The 22,791-nt window shown below is 41.9% G+C and overlaps 1 protein-coding gene across 11 annotated transcripts in view; it reads left to right on the forward strand.

The window, feature by feature from the left end:
* si:ch211-207d6.2 (sickle tail protein homolog) overlaps positions 1–22,791 on the forward strand; it is a 79,357-nt gene that overhangs the window by 48,746 nt on the left and 7,820 nt on the right. For 10 of the 11 annotated variants that reach the window (XM_045694123.1, XM_045694125.1, XM_045694124.1 and 7 more), the window contains 5 exons: positions 6,908–7,044; positions 7,286–7,433; positions 7,525–8,050; positions 8,413–8,695; positions 22,427–22,683. In XM_045694123.1, coding sequence (XP_045550079.1) covers positions 6,908–7,044; positions 7,286–7,433; positions 7,525–8,050; positions 8,413–8,695; positions 22,427–22,683 — 1,351 coding nt within the window. The remainder of the gene's footprint in view (positions 1–6,907; positions 7,045–7,285; positions 7,434–7,524; positions 8,051–8,412; positions 8,696–22,426; positions 22,684–22,791) is intronic. The other variant, XM_045694117.1, reaches the window with a different exon arrangement.

The raw sequence follows: 22,791 nt of genomic DNA on the forward strand, positions 1-22,791 counted from the left end.
GCATGACAATGCCCCCGTGCACAAAGCGAGGTCCATACAAAAATGGTTTGTCGATCGGTGTGGAAGAACTTGACTGGCCTGCACAGAGCCTTGACCTCAACCCCCTCGAACACGTTTGAGATGAATTGGAACGATGACTGCGAAACAGGCCTAATTGCCCAACCTCCCTAATGCTCTTGTGGCTGAATGGAAGCAAGTTGCCAGCAGCAATGTTCCAACATTTGGTGGAAAGCCTTCCCAGAAGAGTGAAGGCTGTTATAGCAGGAAAAGGGGGAACAATTTCATATTAATGCCTATTATTTTGGAATGAGGTTCAACAAGCAGTTGTCCACATACTTTTGGTCATTTAGTGTAGACATTTTTATTTATCCTTTGGTTAACTAGGCAAGTCAGTTAAGAACAAATTCTTATTTACAATGACAGCCTAGGAACAGTGGGTTAACTGCCTTGTTCAGGGGCAGAACGACAGATTTTTACCAGCTCAGGGATTCGATCTAGCAACCTTTCAGTTATTGGCCCAATGTTCTAACCACTAGGCTACCTGCTGCCCCCGGCTGGGTTGTTTAGCAACAAAACCGATGTGTGCGCAACCCTTGGGGCAAAACAGACTGGTTGGCTTAGAATCAAAGGATTGTTATCAACATGTAAACTATATTTCCTCTCCAAATTTATTGAAAACAGAAATACCTTTTCACAATGAACACGTCTCTTAAATACATTCTTACAGTTGATTAGTTAGCTAGCAAATTTGAGCCATATTGGCATAGATGTGACATGAGTCAAAACTCATGCATCGTTTTCGTGACGTTGTCAGGCAACCCAACTATAGTTTTTATGGATAGTGAGGCAGTTCTCGGTCCAGACATGCATGTACTTTCTTTGTGACTTTGGATTAAACATAGTCACTTCAAAGAATCCAACCTTTGGTCCCTTTTTATATTCGTCTTAACCATTTAATAAGGAAATTAATTGACTAATACATTTAGATTGGTCACTGTCATTGTTCTGCATCTGGCCGTCAAACACCTGTTTTGAGTGTTATTTTATGTGGAGTACTTTGATAGCAGTAGCTGACACAGAGACTGCTCGTCAGACTGTTGTCAACAAACAGCTTCTGACTGAGCACGTCAAACAGGTTTCTTATCTGTCAGCAACAGTGTGTCTTTAAGTTTGAAATCCCCTCCTGACATAACATCAGTGCTTGCTTAGAATAGGGTAGAAGATTAATGAGAAGCTTATGTTTTGTCTATAACTACGGAAGCTCTGAAGCCCAAGGCAAATACATAAAAAAAAACGTAGACTCTTAGAATTATTTTGTTTGAATGACTTAGTCATTCACATGAGATACTAAGTAGTTTAAAGAAGATATTAAGTCGTTTGAACTACTTAATTGCTATTTTGTCTAATTAGGCATAATTTTTGTTATGTAGCTTGTCAGACTGTGTAATGGTTGCTGCAGCCATTAATTCACTGATTCCATCCATTTATATGATTATTAATTGACAGCTCTTTGATAGCCTAAAGCAGGGCTGTTTTGAATGCCTGAGTATATAGTTACAGCTCATTCATATAAGGAAATCAATGAATTTAAATAAACTCATTAGGCCCTAATCTATAGCTTTCACATGATTGGGAATACCGATATGCATGTTGGTCACTGAAAGATTAGTGGAATCTGTGTGGATAGCTGGACAGGTAGGATGACTGACAGTGAAGGTGAACAGGTGGTCACAGGTCAGGTGACAGAGGAATGGATGAGACTGAGGCAGGAATTCCTTTAACCATGAAGTGGTATATTTACTGGGTAGTCTGTCTGTGCTGCATAACAAAGGAAACAGAATAACATGTATCCAATCAAATTCATAATCACAAAGATCAAATTATTGCATTCATTCACTATTAACATAATTAGGTAATTTCAGCAATTCAGTTCAGTAAGAAGTCAATAGGAATCATCCTTGAGTCATTTAGGCTTGTAACTATTCATCATAATCATGAGAAGAATAATACAAATAATTCAATCAGTGATCGGTTATTCAATCTATAATCCCCATTAGTTTATCAGAATTGATCAGTTCAGCAAACAATGACGTTTCATATTTCACCCTTTCAAGTTTGTCTTCATATGTACATGTAATTTCATTACCTATTAACTATATATTGATGGCCTAATTGGCCTGTGATGATCTGTAGGGCTGTGATCATTGACCATTTACATTACACAATGGGTTTGAAGCGTGCGCTCCAAGCCGTCCCCCGCGGTAATAACTATAAACAATAACTGATGGCCCGCTCTCCCGATCACAACAGATAGTTCAGATGAAAAGGTAACAGATTCGGTGGACTTAAGAGGCTTCATGGACGCACAGAACGTCTGGATTAGACGGAGTTAAGGAAGAGAAAGCAGCGAGGTTGGGCGATGGCAATTTCCTACTTTTAATGAGTTGATCTCTCGGACATTTCCCCTGACCTAATTAAAGTGCCTCTGGCCCAGCTGAGCAACTGGCCATGAATTAAAGGATTCTTCCACCAACTCCATGGGCCTTTTCTACAGTCACAGATACCTTTTAAAAAAATGTAGGGATGTACATCCAAAAACCAGTCAGTATCTGGTGTGGCCACCATTTGTCTATGGAGCGCGACACATCTTCTTCACTTAGAGTTGATCAGGCTGTTGATTGTGGCCTGTGGAATGTTGTCCCACTCCTCTTCAATGGCTGTGTGAAGTTTCTGCATATTGGAAGGAACTGGAACACGCTGTCGTACATGTAAATCCAGAGCATCCCAAACATGCTCAATGGGTGACGTGTCTGGTGAGTAAGGAGGCCATGGAAGAACTGGGACATTTTCAGCTTCCAGGAATTGTGTAGAGAACCTTGCGATATGGGGCCGTGCATTATCATGCTGAAACATTAGGTGATGGTGGCGGATGAATGGCACGACAATGGGCCTCAGGATCTTCTCATGTTCATTGTCTGTAGCTTTTGCCTGCGCATACTATAACCCCACCGCCACCATGGGGCACTCTGTTCACAACGTTGGCATCAGCAAACCTCTTGCCCACACGACGCCATACACGTGGTCTGCGGTTGTGAGGCCGGTTGGACATATTGCCAAATTGTGTAAAATGACAATAGACGCGGCTTCTGGTTGAGAAATTAACATTGGGTTCTCTTGCAACAGCTCTGGTGTACATTCCGGCAGTCAGCATGGCAATTGCACGTTCCCTCAAAACGTCAGACATTTGTGGCATTGTGTTCTGTACCAAAACTGCACATTTTAGTGGCCTTTAATTGTCCCCCAGTATAAGGTGCACCTGTGTAATGATCATGCTGTTTAATCAGCTTCTTGATATGCCACACCTGTCAGGTGGATGGATAATATTGGCAAAAGAGAAATGCTCACTAACAGGGATGTAAACAAATTTGTGCACAGAATTTGAGAGAAATACGCTTTTTGTGCTTATGGATAATTTCTGGGATCTTTTGTTTCAGCTCATGAAACATTGGACCAACACTTTATGTGTTGCGTTTATATTTTTGTTCAGTATATGGTTTCTACTTTTTAACTTTGGTATACAGTTGAAGTCGGAAGTTTACATACACCTAGGTTGGAGTCATTAAAACTAGATTTTCAACCACTCCACAAATTTCTTGTTAACAAACTATAGTTTTTGCAAGTCGGTTAGGACATCTACTTTGTGCATAGTAATTTTTCCAACAATTGTTTAGACAGATTATTTCACTATCACAATTCCAGTAGGTCAGAAGTGTACATACACTAAGTTGACTGTGCCTTTTTAAACAGCTTGGAAAATTCCAGAAAATTATGTCATGGCTTTAGAAGCTTCTGATAGGCTAATTGACATCATTTGAGTCAATTGGTGTACCTGTGGATGTATTTCAATGCCTACCTTCAAACTCAGTGCTTCTTTTCTTGACATCATGGGAAAATCAAAAGAAATCAGCCAAGACCTCAGAAAAAAATTGGAACCGCCACCAGTTTGGTTCATCCTTGGGAGCAATTTCCAAACACCTGAAGGTACCACGTTCATCTGTACAAACAATAGTACGCAAGTATAAACACCGTGGGACCATGCAGCTGTTATACCACTCAGGAAGGAGACGCGTTCTGTCTCCTAGAGATGAACGTACTTTGGTGAGAAAAGTGCAAATCAGTTCCAGAACAACAGCAAAGTACCTTGTGAAGATGCTGGAGGAAACAGGTACAAAAGTATCTATATCCACAGTAAAACGAGTCCTATATCGACATAACCTGAAAGTCCGCTCAGAAAGGAAGAAGCCACTGCTCCAAAACCGCCATAAAAAAGCCAGACTACGGTTTGCAACTGCACATGGGGACAAAGATCATACTTTTTAGAGAAATGTCCTCTGGTCTGATGAAAGAAAAATAGAACTGTTTGGCCATAATGACCATTGTTATGTTTGGAGGAAAAAGGGGGAGGCTTGCAAGCCGAAGAACACGATCCCAGCCGTGAAGCATGGGGGTGGCAGCATCATGTTGTGGGGGTGCTTTGCTGCAGAGGGACTGATGCACTTCACAAAATAGATGGCATCATGAGGATAGAAAATTATGTGGATATATTGAAGCAACATCTCAAGACATCAGTCAGGAAGTTAAAGCTTGGTCGCAAATGGGTCTTCCAAATGGACAATGACCCCAAGCAAACTTCTGAAGTTGTGGCAAAATGGCTTAAGGACAACAAAGTCAAGGTATTGGAGTGGCCATCACAAAGCCCTGACCTCAACCCTATAGAAAATTTGTGGGCAGAATTGAAAAAGAGTGTGCGAGCAAGGAGGCCTACAAACATGACTCAGTTACACCAGCTTTGTCAGGAGGAATAGGCCAAAATTCACCCAACTTATTGTGGGAAGCTTGTGGAAGGCTACCCGACACGTTTGACCCAAGTTAAAAACTGAGTTTAAATGTATTTGGCTAAGGTGTATGTAAACTTCTGATTTCAACTATGTATTTTTTTCTATTTTGGATGACTTCAAATGTGTTAACGGATGTTTTAGGTAGGCAATACATAGGCTACTATAACATTTCATGTATTTTTGTTTTTCTTGGAATAGAAATACCATAATATACATTTTAGCTTGCACTATGCAGAAATCGCTCTGCCATTTCCTGGTTGCTAAAACTCTAATAGTTCACCTAATTTCAGTTTATGTGACAAAATAAGATGGTACAATGATTCTCTACGCTATACTATCTAAATTTGGTCGGGTCACCCAAAAAGTTACATATTGCCATTTTAAGTAAGCTAAAATATCAGAAATAAATCGTAAGTAATGAAGGCCAGTATCAGCTTCTTTTCATAAATAAAAGAGAATAAGTCTCAAACTGTAGCAGTCAAATGATTTGTGCACAAAGCAAGCTCCAACCAACTTAATTTGCATTGAGCGTGGGAAATGCTCTTTACAAGTGAAATATTAGTATTATAAAGACAGAAAAATACACGTCAAAGTTTAATTACACAAAGGAATATTAGTGGGAATATAACCATAATATAAACAAGAGAATGGAATATATTTGAAAAGCCTAAAATTGAAAAATACATCCCCGTGTGGAGGCTATTTTTCAATTTATTTTAGATTTGATTGGAGAAAAAAAAAACAAGTAGGCGGCAAGTACAGTACAATAGACTTTGGTGAACCATTTCCAGAAAATGTATACAAAAGAACACATTTAGGAGCAAAACATCCTGAATATCAGGACGCACAACTGCAACGTGTTTCGACTACTAATTCATACGCACATTGCATCTGAAACTGTTCTTTAGAGATTGCAAGGCATCTGTCCCCATGAAAAATATGTTTAGGGCTCCATCTACGTTCATTCCACCTGGGACAGGACACATCTTATTTGTGATATCAGGCCAGGTTTAGCAGAAGGCATGAAGATCTCTGCTTGGCTTCAAATGCCCTGATTTATGCTTTGTGACACTTTTGTTTACCTAGGACCCCACAATAAGACATTAGTTAAACTTCTTCCCACTAATGAAAACAACTCCACAAAGTATTATTGTCCAAATAATCTGTGCACACCTCAGATTTTTTTGGCCCAGTAGGTGGCTTTTGACTCCTTGTAGCTTGAAGTGTTTGAAATAGCCTAATTGGTCTTTGTCAGCCTGCGCAGAATAGTAAGGTAGTAATCATTTTTTATGAAGCCCGGTTCACCCTCCTTTAGACTCTTAAAAATGGTTCTTCACCAACATCTTCTTCAGTGTTGGAACCAAATAATGTCTCATTTGTTTTGCAGATTAATCTTATGTTTTGAGTAAGTAGATAACAGTTTAATACTAACATATAAATGAGTATGAATCATTTAGGTAAAAACTTGGATATTAAATTATGTGTGGTCTGCCGTGCAGTCGAATTTTACAATATACAGCGTGTCCCCCAAAATGTGTGTATATACACTACCAGTCAAAAGTTAGGACACACCTACTCATTCAAGTGTTTTTAATTATTTGTACTATTTTCTACATTGTAGAATAATAGTGAAGACATCAAAACTATGAAATAACACATATGGAATCATGTAGTAACCAAAAGTGTTAAACAAATCAAAATATATTTTATATTTGAGATTCTTCAAAGAAGCCACCCTTTGCCTTGATGACCGCTTTGCACACACTTGCATGAACTCAACGTTTACTTCGCTGCCATCTGATGTTTATTGCTCGTTATTACATTAGGAGAAATCACCATGCAAATACTACAGTGCCTGGGAGAAGATGCAAAAACGGAACCATTTATTAGTTGAGCAGTGAGCACCATCATAATATAGGCCAATCACCAATGTCTTTCCTTGTCATGCCAAACATGAACATTGGTTTTACTGTAATGTTATGACCAGATGTGGAACGTGTGTCTCTCAGGGAGCTGGAGGAGTATGTGGAACGTCTGAGGAGAGACTCGTCCTCCGGCAAAGGTCAGCTGTCAGTCACCCTCAGGGACGTGGAGGAGGGAGCTGTCAACCTCAGGAGGGTGGGAGAGGCCTTGGCTGGACTTAAAGGTGAGCACTGTCTGGGGCTCCTGCTAGAGGTTAGCACATCATTGACCACAGGTAGAAGATGTTCAAGTGATTAAGTTACCAATAGCAGGAGATGCTCCATAGCAGCATTAATCATATACAACCAGTCAGTTCTGTAATCTTTTAAGATATGTGAAGGGTAAGAAAGGACACTGTGGATAGCTGACGCCTCGTCGATGTGTGACAATTTTAGGATTTATGGTCCCTCCCTCCCCTCTGTCAGGTGAGTTCCCAAGCCTGCATGAGAAGATGCGGACGGTGCTGCGTGTGGAGGTGGAGGCGGTGCGCTTCCTGAAGGAGGAGCCTCATAAGATGGACAGCATGCTTAAGAGGGTCAAAGCCCTGACAGAGGCGCTCAGCGGCCTCAGAAGGTACATGCTGATCCTATATATCATCCAGGACATGTAAAAGGATGATTGATGATCTGAGTAGTCAAATAAAGTCGTGCTGTGTTCCCTTCAGATGTGTCACAGAGAATCATCCTCACAATCCCGAGCCTGAAGCAGCCAAAGCAGCCACAGCAGAGGGGGGTGTAGAGCCTGCCATTGCCCAGTCTGAACCCCCCCGGAAGAATCTCCCCACCATGGAATCCCCCAAACCTCAGCCCAGGCCCTCTGTCAGACCCCCCCAGCCACAGGTCAAGAACCCTGCAGGCAGGCCAGACACAGCCCCCACCTCACCTGACATCGTCCACCGTGTGAAGAACTCTCCCGTCAACATGCAGCCTTGTCAGCACTCAGCGGCTCTGCCACACCACCCCAGCCCCCCACTGACCCCCACCCACGGTCGAGACTCCCCCACCGTGGCCAAGGTCAGTCCCCGCAGCCGGGAGAACAGCCCGGCCCTGCAGAAGAGAATAGTCCCTTGGTGTGGCGATGGACCGGCACCCATGGCCAGCAGCACTGAGACCACCTCACAACCACCTGGCTCAGAGGAGAGCCACACCAACAGGGGCAGCATCAAACACATCGTCAAGGACGTTGAGGTAGTTGTAGTCAGTCTGATAATCCTAGTAATTATTTTATTGTCTGTAAAAACACATGGGTCAGTTTCCTGTTTAAGCCTAAACCGAGAAAAATAATATTCAATTGAGATTATTTTTAGCCTAAGACTGAACTTAATCTGGGTCCAGGAAACTTGCTCAAGGTAGCTGGGTTGAGATGAAGAAAGTCTTTAAAACTGAGATGACTGTTACTTACTGTGTAATGTAATATAAACCACACTATCACTCAAGATGATTAAACAGAGCCCTCTGGTTTATGTTAGAGAACTGGCAATCTCAGTAAAGTGCATCTACATTTCTGATCGGTATGCATTGAGACGTCTGGGCCATTCTCCTTCACCCCACAGACGGCAGAGAGAGAGCGGGACTTGGAGGAGGGAAGATCACCACAGAACTCAGCAGCCACCTCTTCTGTGAATGAGTTTGAGCAGATTCTCCAGGAGACCCAGGCCAGCCTGATGAAGGCCATACCCGACCTGAAGGTGACTGAGACAGGAAGAAGGGAGGCTCAGTCCTCCCCTCCACCCCTAGCTCCAGACCAGCCATCTCTCCCAGACCCAGAGCTTCCCCTCAACACTCCACTGCCAGACGAAGTAGATGCCCCTCAACCTACTGAGGCATCTCTTCCAGGTAAGAAACTATGGAAGTTAATAGACCCATTCAATTGTTAGAAGCATCAAAGTTACCAGTTTGCTGTAATGTTTTGTATTTTTGTAAGAAACTCTGGAAGGACGCAGAATGCAGAACCATTGGACAAACTGGCAGATTTTTCATCATCCCCAAACAAAACTAAAGGTGTAAATAATCATAATGATACATAAGAAATGTGGAAATAACCATCTTGGTTAAAGGCGAAGACCAATAAGGCAGAATCACTTTCCTTAAATGCATCCATAATGGAAAGAAAATTGCCTTTATTAATGTGAATGCTCCAAATTCATATTATCCTACTTTATTTGATTCTCTGAACAGCATATTGTTAGAATTAACTAAATTCCATCTGGTTATTGGGAAAGACATGAATGCCATTTTGGACATGCGGGACAAATCTAATAAGACTAACTACAATCCACACGCAACCAAGGCTCTCCAGCATATACTCTCTGATTACAATCTCAGTGATGCCTGGCAAGCACAGAATCCAAAAGCAAATTAGTAAATGTTCTACTCAAACAGGCATAAAACATTATCCTGAATCAATTGTATATTATTTATCTATTATTATTTTTCTAAAATTAAGAAAATAGAAAATCGACATATGAGCTTGTCCGATCACCACGCCTACTACTGCCAATTACACATTTCAGATTCTCCTAAAAGAGCCACAAAATGGCGTTTCAATGTTTTATTACTACAAAATCCTACATTCTGTGATCAATTTGAAATGTAACTAAATTAATTCATAATGATCAATAAAAATTCAGGCGATGACCCCTAGATTCTATGGGATGCCACCAAAGTTTTCTTTTTTTTTTTAATAATGCAACTGCATTTGCATCTGGGTTGAATAAATCACAATTAAAGAAGATATCAGAATTGGAAATGCTGTTAACTGCGTTAGAGCGTTCTCAATAAACACTTTTTTCAGACTAGTTAGCTGTTACTCTTTTCAAAGTCAATACATAACTTAATTTATTGATAAGACAGAGAGCATAATTTGCCGTCTTTCGACTTAGACTCAACCATAACTTCCATGGTTGTTTAACTTCCCAGTTGTTTACTGGCCAACAAGCAGTAATGATCAATTAGCTGATATAGCAACTATTGTATCTGAATCCTAAATTAAAAAAATATAAATGTATTTTACCTTTATTTAACTAGGCAAGTCAGTTAAGAACAAATTCTTCTTTTTAATGACGACCTACCGGGGAACAGTGGGTTAACTGCCTTGTTCACGGGCAGGACGACAGATTTTTACCTTGTCAGCTCGGGGATTCAATCTTGCAACCTTTCGGTTCCTAGTCCAACGCTCTAACCACTAGGCTACCAATCAAAGCTTATCCCCCTTCTATAAAGAACTGTACACCTTGGTGTGAATCCACACCAAGCCAGACTAAGTCCTTTCTAAAAGAATAAAGAACTCCTCTCAACAGAGGAAGCCACCTCGCTGGGAGCCTAAATCTCTCTCAATCAACTCAAAACAGCATTGGATAGCATGAATAAAGGCAAATCACCTGGATGGGATGGTATTGCCCCTGGGGTCTATACATTTCTTTGGAATCAATTAGGTCCACCATTGCTCGAAATTTCTAACACAGCCGTTCACAAAGGTTCATTTGGGAGAGATGTGAATACAGCACAAATTTTGCTTTTATTAAAAAAAGGTAAGAATGCCACCCAGTGTTCTTCCTATCTTTGATAAACACAGATATTAAAATGTTTTCCAAAATGTTGTTGTCCCGTCTCAAGACTCAAAACCTTTATCCTCGGATAACCTCCATCGACTATTACATATCTTAAATGCTTCATCAGAAACAACAGCTCCTTGGGCTGTTTTATCTCCCGATACAGAAAAAGGTTTTGATAAACTAGAATGGTCATATCTTTGTCTGTCTTGGAACATATGGGAATTGTCTCCAATTTCATTAATATGATTAAAATACTATGTATGCCAATCCCTCAGCCATAGTTATAACAGGCAATATCTGCTCTGCTCCATTCAGAATCACTAGAAGCATTAGACAGGGTGATTCAATTTCTCCTTTGCTATTTTTATTATCCATTGAATCCCTGGCTCAGGCAATTCGTCAATCGAAGGAAATAACACCAATTTCCCTAAAATCTACTGATCACTTAATCTCATTATACGCGGACAATATTTTACTATATCTAGACAATGTATCTCAATCGCTCCCAAACGCATTGAAGACCATAGATAAATTCAGCTTAATTTCAAGTTATAAAATTAATCTAACCAAATAATGAAAGAAAAGCATTGTCAATTTGAATTTTGGGAAGTTTGTGTGGGAGAGGTGGGAAAAGTATTGTTATCAATCAATAATGACAAACCGGGTCAGTGCACTCTGAAATGTTTTTTTTCTTCCATCATTGTAAGCATCATTGTAAACACACACTATACGAGATATTTTATTAAACATAAGAATGAGTGTGAGTTTTTGTCACAACCCGGCTCGTGGGAAGTGACAAAGAGCTGTTATAGGACCAGGGCAATAATAATAATCAATAATTTTGCTCTTTATTTAGCCATATTACATATAAAACCTTATTTGTTCATCAAAAACTCACCACAGGTTAATTAGAATGGTGTGCTTGAAAGGATGCACATAACTCTTCAATGTTGGGTTGTATTAGAGAGAGTCTCAGTCATAAATCATTTTCCACACACAGTCTGTGCCTGTATTTCGTTTTCAAGCTAGTGAGGGCCGAGAATACACTCTCACATAGGTATGTGGTTGCAAAGGGCATCAGTGTCTTAACAGCGCAATTTGCCAAGGCAGGATACTCTGAGTGCAGCCCTATCCAGAAATCTGGCAGTGGCTTCTGATTAAATTACATTTTCACAGAACCGCTTGTTGCAATTTCGATGAGGATCTCTTATTCCGATATCGGTAAGTGGACTGGAGGCAGGGCATGAAAGGGATAACGAATTCAGTTGTTTGTGTCGTCCGTTTTGGGAAAGTACCTGCGTAATTGCGCAACCAGCTCACTCAGGTGCTTCGCTATATCACATTTAACATTGTCCGTAAACTTGTTCATTTGCACACACAAAATCATACAATGATGGAAAGACCTGTGTGTTGTAAATGTGTTACATGTTTGCTGCCCATATCATTGCATAATGCAGAAAATACACGAGAGTTCAGGGGCCTTGCTTTAACAAAGTTAACCATTTTCACTGTAGTGTCCAAAACGTATTTCAAGCTGTCAGGCATTCCCTTGGCAGCAAGAACCTCTCGGTGGATGCTGCAGTGTACCCAAGTGGCGTCGGGAGCAACTACTTGCACGCGCATTAACACTCCACTATGTCTCCCTGTCAGGCTTTTGCGCCATCAGTACGGATACAATGTCCATTTGATGTCACAAAGCTGTCCAGTACTTTTAAAATATCCTCTCCTGTTGTCCTGGTTTCCAGTGGTTTGCATAAGGGGATATCTTCCTTAATTGACCCCAAATAAACATAACGGACATATACCAGGAGCTGTGCCAGGCCCGCCACGTCTGTTGACTCCTCCAGCTGTAACGCATAGAATTCACTGGCTTGTATGCGAAGCAGTAATTGTTTTAATACATCGCCTGCCAAGTCACTGATGCATCGTGAAACAGTGTTGTTTGATGAAGACATTGTCTGTATATTTTTTGGGGGCCTTTTCCCCAAGCATTGTCCCAGCCATATCCGCGGCAGCAGGAAGAATTAAGTCCTCCACAATAGTATGGGGCATGCCTGTTCTAGCCACTCGGTAGCTCACCACATAAGACGCTTCTAGCCCCTTCTTATTAATGGTATCTGTTGCTTTTATACATGTCTTACTACTCAAAAGTAATCTTAATTCTTGTTCAAAAAACTCCTGTGGCTTATTTTTGAAATTGGCATGTTTCGTTTCCAAATGTCTGCGCAGGAGTAAAGGTTTCATTGAGTTGTGAGATTAGTACTTTTGCACGAAAAACACACTGTGGCTGAGGAAAGGCACTACTCCCAATATAAGTGAACCCCAAACCAATGTAGTTCTCATCATATTTGCGTCTCTTCAAAGGTCCAACGTCCCTGTCTGTTCGGTGCTTTCCCGGGTAAGGGGGCAGTAGCTCTTTGGCTGCATCAGATTCACAACTGTCAGTGTGCATGCTAGCTGGGCTAGCAACAAATGTAGAATTACTGATGCTAGCATTGGATGTGCTCATGGAAGCAGAACAACTTGTGTTGTTGACAGTTGCAGGTGTAGTACTGCTGGTAGTAGCAATACTACCAGTAGAGGCTGGTATGTGTGTCTATGGACGCGGGCCTTACTTTTTTTTAACCATTTATCAATTTTCGAGCAAACGGAATGAGCAGCAGCTACGTTTGGCTACATACGGACCGTTAGTGGAATTCCCGCGAGAGAGTAACGGTTAATGTGATTGGATGTTAATTATTTGACTAGGCTACCTGTATTTGACATTGTTGTTATTTCGCTGAACACTAGATGGTTTAATTTTATTTTAGGCAGTGAAACGAGGCTACTCGGGCGAGAAAAAAACATCACCCAAATGTATAGCCCCGTTGGAAAATCTAAATGGACTGTTAGAAAATGTGAATCACATTTTTATTTGGCGTACCCCCGACGGCATTGCGCGTACCCCAGTTTGGGAATAGCCGGTCTAGAGGAAGGTGTTTGTCCTTAGGCCTGGAGGGAAGCCAAAGTCATTACACTACCCAAGAGTGGTAAAGCGGCCTTTACTGGTTCTAACAGCAGACCTATCAGCTTGTTGCCAGATCTTAGCAAACTGTTTTGCCTTGACCAAATACATTGTCTTAACCAAATACAATGCTATTTCTCTGTGAACATATTGACAACAGACTTTCAGCATTCTTATAGAGAAGGGCACTCAACATGTACTGTACTGACACAAATTACTCATGATTGATTGAATTGTTTTTATAATAAGAAGATTGTGGGAGCTGTACTGTTAGATTTCAGTGGAGCCTTTGATATTATTGACCATAACCTGTTAACTTACAGTAGAAGTCAAAAGTTTGGAAACACCTACACAAAGCAAAGGGTGGCTACTTTGAAGAATCTCAAATAAAAAACATATTTTGATTTAACACTTTTTTGGTTACTACATGATTCCATGTGTTTTATTTAATAGTTTGGATGTCTTCACTATTATTCTACAATGTAGAAAATAAAGAAAAACCCTTGAATGAGTAGGTTTGTCCAAACTTTTGACTGGTACTGTATGTTTTATGCATTTTCAACCTTAGCTCTGAATCCACGATATGGCAATCTATCTAATTGAACTCAGAGGGCTTTCTTTAATAGAAGCCTTTCTAATGTGAAACTTGTAGGGTGTGGTGTACCGCAGGGCAGCTCTCTAGGCCATCTACTCTTTTATATTTTTACCAATGACCTGGCACTGGCACTCAACAAAGCCTTTGTGTCCATGTATGCTGATGATTCAACCATATACAATGCATTCAGAAAGTATTCAGACCCCTTGACTTTTTCAACATTTTGTTAACTTACTGCCTTATTCTAAAATTGATTTAAAAAAACCTGGCACCATCCCTATGGTGAAGCATGGTGGTGGCAGCATCAGGATCAAGGGAAAGATGAACTGAGCAAAGTACAGAGAGATCTTTGATGAAAGCCTGCTCCAGAGTGCTCAGGACCTCAGACTGGGGCAAAGCTTCACCTTCCAAAAGCACAATGACCTTAAGCACACAGCCAAGACAACACAGGAGTGGCTTCGGGACAAGTCTCAATGTACTTGAATGGCCCAGCCAGAGCTCGGACTTGAACCCGATCGAACATCTCTGGAGAGACCTGAAAATAGCTTTGCAGCGACGCTCCCCAACCAACCTGACATAGCTTGAGAGGATCTGCAGGGAAGAATGGGAGAAACTCTCCAAATGCAGGTGTGCCAAGCTTGTAGCATCATACTCAAGGCTGTAATCGCTGCCAAAGGTGCTACAACAAAGTACTTAGTAAAGGGTCTGAATACTTATGTAAATGCAAGATTTCAGTGGTTTTGTGGAACACAAAAAAAAGATTGAGGAGAAATGTTTTTTTTTATATACATTTTAGTGTAAGACTTTAACATAAGAAAAGGGAGAAAAGGGGGGCGCTGGTGAGCATTAACATGTGAAGTCACGTTTTCTCGGTGCTCCGATCCAGGGTGAACAATTTACTATTAATACTTGACCAACACCTCCCCCACCGTGTTAATGTTGTACCATTTATTTTGGAATCAAACCAAATTTACTAATCTGGCTTTTTTTCTGAAAATGTTGGCATTTTTAGCGTAAAATGTTGAGACAACAATGGCCCTCGGGCCACAAAGGAGCAGGCCACTGCTGAAACCTCGGGCTCACCTGACACGGATTCTGATCCCCCTGACCTAGCCATGGTAATGGCGGCTATCATTAAATCTGAACAGACTGTGCTGGCTAAGATGGAGTCATTATCCACTGACCTATCCGCACAAATAGCTATTCTCGCCACCAAGGTCAACATAAAGATCGACTCCGTTAATCTAGACTTGGTGAGACATGACACCCGTCTGAATAGCCTGGAAGATGGCGCAAATATTTACTCCGACAAAGTGGTGATACAAAGAGCAAGTCACCCGGCTATCATCAGATGTCGTCAAACTCACTTCCAAGGTTGAGGACCTCGAGAACAGACAGCGCCAGAGGAACAGTTGAATTTTCGGCGTGAGAGAGGGCCTCGAGACCGTAGGCGGAATGCAGCCTACCCTATCCATAGCTAAACTGCTACAGGAAATTCTAGGCCTCGATTACACCCCCACTCGCACAGAAGCATAGAGTCCGCACCGAAAAGTTAGTTAAATTCCACTACATTCAGGAGAAGGAGGATGTCTTCCGTAAGGCAGCGCGAGCGGCTCCCATCACCCACGACGGCCGGAATATTTGCATTTACCCGGACTACACGGCAGCAGTCATGAAGAAGAGGTCAGCCTTCAACGAGATGAGGTGGCTCCTACGCCGCTGTCTGGACACCAAGTTCGGCATTCTTTACCCAGCTGTACTGAAGATCACTACTCCCTCCCGCGAGCAGAAGATAATTCTTAGACCCGACCAAGTCCAAAGAATACATTGTCGCGCACCTACATCCACAGGAGGACAGGCGACATAATACTAACTAGCCATTGTGGGCTGATACTGTGACCCTGCACTAGCCGTGCTAACGCAACCTAGGACCAACTAGTGAATTCATATCTTGATTAGAAACGTGCCTCCACCATACTGCCAAAAAAATGACGACTATTCATCCAGTAATTTAACGTTATGAACAATGATGGTACAGTGAGGGGGAAAAAGTATTTGATCCCCTGCTGATGTTGTACATTTGCCCACTTACAAAGAAATGATCAGTCTATAATTTTAATGGTAGGTTTATTTGAACAGTGAGAGACAGAATAACAACAACTAAAATCCAGAAAAAAATGCATGTCAAAAATGTTATAAATTGATTTGCATTTTAATGAGGGAAATAAGTATTTGACCCCTCTGCAAAACATGACTTAGTACTTGGTGGCAAAACCTTGTTGGCAATCACAGAGGTCAGACGTTTCTTGTAGTTGGCCACCAGGTTTGCACACATCTCAGGAGGGATTTTGTCCCACTCCTCTTTGCAGATCTTCTCCAAGTCATTAAGGTATCGAGGCTGACGTTTGGCAACTCGAACCTTCAGCTCCCTCCACAGATTTTCTATGGGATTAAGGTCTGGAGATTGGCTAGGCCACTCCAGGACCTTAAGGTGCTTCTTCTTGAGCCACTCCTTTGTTGCCTTGGCCGTGTGTTTTGGGTCATTGTCATGCTGGAATACCCATCCACGACCCATTTTCAATGCCCTGGCTGAGGGAAGGAGGTTCTCACCCAAGATTTGACGGTACATGGCCCCGTCCATCGTCCCTTTGATGCGGTGAAGTTGTCCTGTCCCCTTAGCAGAAAAACACCCCCAAAGCATAATGTTTCCACCTCCATGTTTGACGGTGGGGATGGTGTCTTGTGGTCATAGGTAGCATTCCTCCTCTTCCAAACACAGCGAGTTGAGTTGATGCCAAAGAGCTCCATTTTGGTCTCATCTGACTAATGTCTTGAGATTTTGCTTCAATATATCCACATAATTTTCCTACCTCATGATGCCATCTATTTTGTGAAGTGCACCAGTCCCTCCTGCAGAAAAGCACCCCCACAACATGATGCTGCCACCCCCGTGCTTCACGGTTGGGATGGTGTTCTTCGGCTTGCAAGCATCCCCCTTTTTCCTCCAAACATAATGATGGTCATTATGGCCAAACAGTTCTATTTTTGTTTCATCAGACCAGAGGACATTTCTCCAAAAAGTATGATCTTTGTCCCCATGTGCAGTTGCAAACCGTAGTCTGGCTTTTTTATGGCGGTTTTGGAGCAGTGGCTTCTTCCTTTGAGTGGCCTTACAGGTTATGTCGATATAGGACTTGTTTTACTGTGGATATAGATACTTTTGTACCTGTTTCCTCCAGCATCTTCACAAGGTTCTTTGCTGTTGTTCTGGGATTGATTTGCACTTTTCACACCAAAGTACGTTCATCTCTAGGAGACAGAACGCGTCTCCTTCCTGAGCGGTATGACAGCTGCGTGGTCCCATGATGTTTATACTTGCGTACTATTGTTTGTACAGATGAACGTGGTACCTTCAGGTGTTGGGAAATTGCTCCCAAGGATGAACCAGACAATTGTTTTTCTGAGGTCTTGGCTGATTTCTTTTGATTTTTCCATGATGTCAAGCAAAGAGGCACTGGATTTGAAGGTAGGCATTGAAATACATCCACAGGTAAACCTCCAATTGACTCAAATGATGTCAATTAGCCTATCAGAAGCTTCTAAAGTGATGACATCATTTTCTGGAATTTTCCAAGCTGTTTAAAGGCAGTCAACTTAGTGTATGTGAACTTCTGACCCACTGGAATTGTGATACAGTGAATTATAAGTGAAATAATTTGTCTGTAAACAATTGTTGGAAAAATGACTTGTGTCGTGCAAAAAGTAGATGTCCTAACCGACTTGCCAAAACTATAGTTTGTTAACAAGAAATTTGTGGAGTGGTTGAAAAACGAGTTTTAATGAGTCCAACCTAAGTGTATGTAAACTTCTGCATTCAACTGTATGTGTTTTAAGTCATACCAAGTGGATGGGGTTGGTCGGGGGGGACATACCTCCTTTTTTTATCTATTGTTTTACTATCCTTCAAACATGCATATAGCTTAAGATACCTTGGATGGCTGAGGTGGTTCTATCAGGGCACAAGGCGAGACCCAAATGCAGACACAGGAGCCAGATGGTAGAGCTCCGATATTTATTATAACAAAGGGAGTGGTCAAAGGCAGGTCGGGGACAGGTAAGAGTTCATATACCAGGTCAGAGTCCAAACAGTACCAGACAATAGGCAGTCTCAAGGTCAGGCCAGGCAGGGGTCAGAAATCAGTTCCGAGTCCAAAACCGTACAAGGGGTTAAGCAGGCTGGTGGTCAGGACAGGCAGGTTCGGAGTCAGGACAGGCAAGGATCGAAACCAGGAGGACTAGAAACAAACAGAGACTGGGAAAAAAAATAGGAGCAAGGAAAACCGCTGGTTGACTTGGCAAACAAGACGAACTGGCACAGAGCGACAGGAAGCACAGGGATATATACACCGGGGATAATAAGCAACACCTGGAGGGGGTGGAGACAATCACAAGGACAGGTGAACCAGTTCAGGGTGTGACAGGTTCCCTCCAGAATCCCCTTCCCTAGGTGTATACTTAATTATGTTGGCCCTGGATAGAGCTCTACTGAGTTTCAGTTTAACATGGTAGTATTTTGCTCTCCTCTAGGAGAGGTAGATGCAGCCTTCCAACGGGGTTTTCTTTAGGGTATTTTGCTGTTTTTAGCAGTTTTTTTATTTTCTTTATATTTTATTACTCTGACCTTTCATCACACTGGCCATCACACATTCATTTCTGATTACTATGCCTAATTCACATACTCTAGGCTCCACTTGCTTTATCAGCTGGAACGTGAAAGGAATTAACCAGGTGGTCAAGTGTAGCCAAGTGTATGCTCATCTTAAGTCCGGACATGGTTTCTCTCCAAGAGACCCATCTCCGGTCCAGCGACCATGATAAACTAAAGAGAAAATGGGTAGACCAAATATTTCACTCCAACTTTGGTGCTAAGGCCCTCGGGGCAGCCATCCTTATCAGAAAAGGCACCCTGTATGTCTCCTCCATAGTAATTTCAGATACTAATGGCAGATATATTATAGTGATGGGGAAATTGTTTATTCTGGCAAACCTCTATGGTCCTATTTGGGATGACGCTAAATTTTTCTCTGACCTTATCGCAACAGTTCCCGACCTTAACTCTCATCATTTGATATTGGGCGTAAATTTCAATTGTGTATTGCATCCAAGTCTAGACAGATCCAGATCCAACAATGTAATTTCAAAATCAGGCACGGTAATCAACCCATTTCTAGAATCCTATAATTTGTCTGATCCATGGAGGAGGAGCAATCCCACAGGAAAAAAGTCTATCCTAGAGTATGATTGGTGGACTGGAGAAAAAAAGGACTACTGTTTAGCAGTGGGATTGCTCTTCCTCCATGGATCAGACAAATTATAGGATTCTAGAAATTAGTTGATTACTGTGCCTGATTTTGACAATAGAATTCTTCCTTTTGTAACTAACAGCCAATATATATATTTTGTTTACCTTTTACTTAACTAGGCAAGTCAGTCGAGAGCAAATTCTTATTTTCAATGACGGCCTAGGAACAGTGGGTTACACTGCCTTGTTTAGGGGCAGAACAACAGATTTTTACCTTGTCAGCTTGGGGATTCAATCTTGCAACCTTTCGGTTACTAGTCCAATGCTCTAACCACTAGGCTACCTGCCGCCCCAATATCACAGCATAATTATATCAGACCATAGCCCTGTCCAGCTAGATATCCGCTTTCCGGACAGTACTGTGTCACAACGCGTGTGGCGACTTGACCCACTACTACTATCCTGTAGTGCCTTTTAAAAAATACATATCAACTCACATTGATGTCTTTTTACAGATCAACTGCACCCCTGATGTGTCTCACTCTACTGTGTGGGAGTCGTTAAAAGCATATCTAAGGGGACAAATGATTTCATACACAACGTATGACAACATACAGCGCACCAAATGCTTATCGGAGCTATCTCAACTCATTCTAGATGTGGACAACAGATATGCTTCTTCTCTGACTCCTGAACTCTACAGAGACTGCTACACCAATCGGAATTTGACAATCTTTCCACCAAACAAATGGAGCAGCTTCTGTTTAAGTCGAGGCAAAAATTCTATGAACACGGAGAGAAAGCTGGGAAGTTGTAATCTCACCAGCTTCGACAATCCGCTGCTAGCAGCATCATACCTTAAATCTGTGTAGCAGCTGATTTAACTTCTACTAATCCCAAAGAAATCAACAATCAATTTAAGCAATTCCATTCTGCTCATTACTCGCCAGAGGCTCTTCCTGACACATCTCGTATGCCTGCATTTCTAGACAATCTGGACATCACCTGTCTCAATTCAGATGAACAAACCAACATGGATGCCTCAATAAGTGATGATGTAGCTACTCTGGCAATCCAGTCCATGCAGAGCGGTAAAGCCCCTGGGCCTGATGGCTTCCCTGTTGAATTTTATAAAGCGTTCTCCTCTAAATTATCCCCTATCCTCAGCTCAATGTACAATGAAATCCTTTCTAGTCAGAAACTGCCACAGACACTTACCCAGGCGACTATTTCGGTTTTGCTTAAAAAAGGCCAAGAATCCCCTAGACTGTGGCTCATACCGCCCTATAAGCCTTTTGTGCCGTTTAGAGACAGTGATGCCTAAAATAATTAACTCTGACCAAACCGGATTTATCTCAGTTAAGCAATCTTTCTACAATATTCATTGGCTATTTAATGTTCTTTATTCTGCCCAGTTAACTCTACAGGCAGAGGTTGTCATCTCTAGGCTTTTGACCAGGTTGAGTGGGAATATCTATTTACAGTAGTAGAGAGATTTGGGTTTGGCCGTCATTCCTTTACTGGATTAAGATTTTGTACTCGTCCCCAGTGGCTTCTGTTCGCACCAACAATGTTACCTCCAGCTACATCCCTTTCCACAGAGGGGCCAGGCAGGGTTGCTGTTTATCCCCTTTCCTATTTAATATGGCTACTGAGCCTCTTGCTATCGCCCTGCGGGCGGAGGAGAGGATTAAGTGAATATTGAGGGGCAACATAACTCAGAAGGTGTCCTTATATGCAGACAATCTTCTTTTATACATCTCTAACCCTGTGGAGTCTATACCCTATCTCTTGGACATGCTACAAGGTTTTGGGACATTCTCTGGTTATAAGTTAAACCTATCAAAAAACATGCTCCTCCCCATGAATCAGTTAGCAGAAGGAATTGGGTATGCCAATTTCCCATTTAAGGTGGAGCATCAGGTTTTTTCTTATTTGGAGATAAAGGTCACACGCTCTGTTTAAACATAACTTCATAACACTCCTGGAGCGCAGTAAGCAGGATTTCATAAGGTGGTCCACGAATGACGAATCCACGAAATCCACAAATGTTTTTTTGTGACCTATTTGTTGATAACACATTCGTCTCATTCAATACTCTGAGGGTTGACCATAATATTCCCAATACCCACTTTTTTTTAGATACCTGCAAACTCGCAGCTTTGCCAAAAACATTTCCCTTCATTTCCACTCGAGCCTAGTAAGTGTCCAGTCGAGAGGTGCTTAGATCTTACAGCTTATCTGAAGGGCACAATCTCCAGATTATACAACATAATACAGGACATTAATCCGCCTTCCTTTGCAAATACAAAATCTACATGGGAGCAAGACATAGGTGGCGAGCTACATACATACATACATACATACATACATACATGCATACATACATACATACATACATACATACATACATACATGCATGCATGCATGCATGCATACATACATACATACATACATACATACATACATACATACATACATACATACATACATACATACATACATACATACATACATACATACATACATACATACATACAATGTATAGTGAAACTGCCATATATATATTCTATAGTATATTATGTTTACCAATAGATGGCAGTTGATTCAATACAGGGTTTGCTTTCTGCTATCCGTCGACGTTTAAAGGTCTGCCATATATATTGCGCTCGAGAAAGCCTCAGGTAGTTTTACACCTGGTGCATTCCGGTAATGTTATTCAAAGTTACCATTAAATACTAAAACATACTTATGTGTCCAGTGTCATCAATCTAAGAAGCATCCTAAGATACTACATATACGGTACATATTTTCATATTGTTTTTACAGTCATTGCTTTCAGGCCCACAGAGAAGGGCTGGTATGGGGAGGGTATTCTCTGGTCGACGGGGGGGGTGGACGTAAAAGCATCCTCGGTTAGGGGATAAGGGGTAGGGGTGGGGGGCAGGTAGAGATATGGGGGGTGGGAACGGATAACCACCCTGTGTTGCCAGGCGGGGTGGTAAGGGGTGGAAAACATGGTTTAATAAAACTTTTTGTCAAGATGTGTATGTATTATTTATGCTCTACATACAGTATAAGTTGTCTGTGTATGTGTGTCGTCATCTGACAGAACCCACTCAGCCAGCTGATGTGGCTGCTGAGGTGACTGTTCAGGTCAGCCCTGAGCGACCACATAAGCCTATGGTTGAAAAGCCTCGCAGGCCCAGTGTGGAGAGAGAGATGAAGAACAGCCCAGAGAAGTCAGGGAAGTCTCTTCCACCACCCCCACCACGGAGGTTCTTCCCTTCACCGTCAGGCCCAGGGCTGACCACAGGGAGGTCTGGAGAAGTCATCTTTACTACCAGGAAGGAAGCCGCCACCGCCCAGGTGTGCGACTCAATTGTTGGCAATTTCAGTAGTCAAGCAGCATTCCCAGACAGCTGTCTTCAACAGGATAACCTCATAACACTGCCAGTCAAATGGCTGTTTAGTAGT

This window comes from Salmo salar, chromosome ssa14 (genome assembly GCF_905237065.1).
Source record: "Salmo salar chromosome ssa14, Ssal_v3.1, whole genome shotgun sequence".
Taxonomy (NCBI): Eukaryota; Metazoa; Chordata; class Actinopteri; order Salmoniformes; family Salmonidae; genus Salmo; species Salmo salar.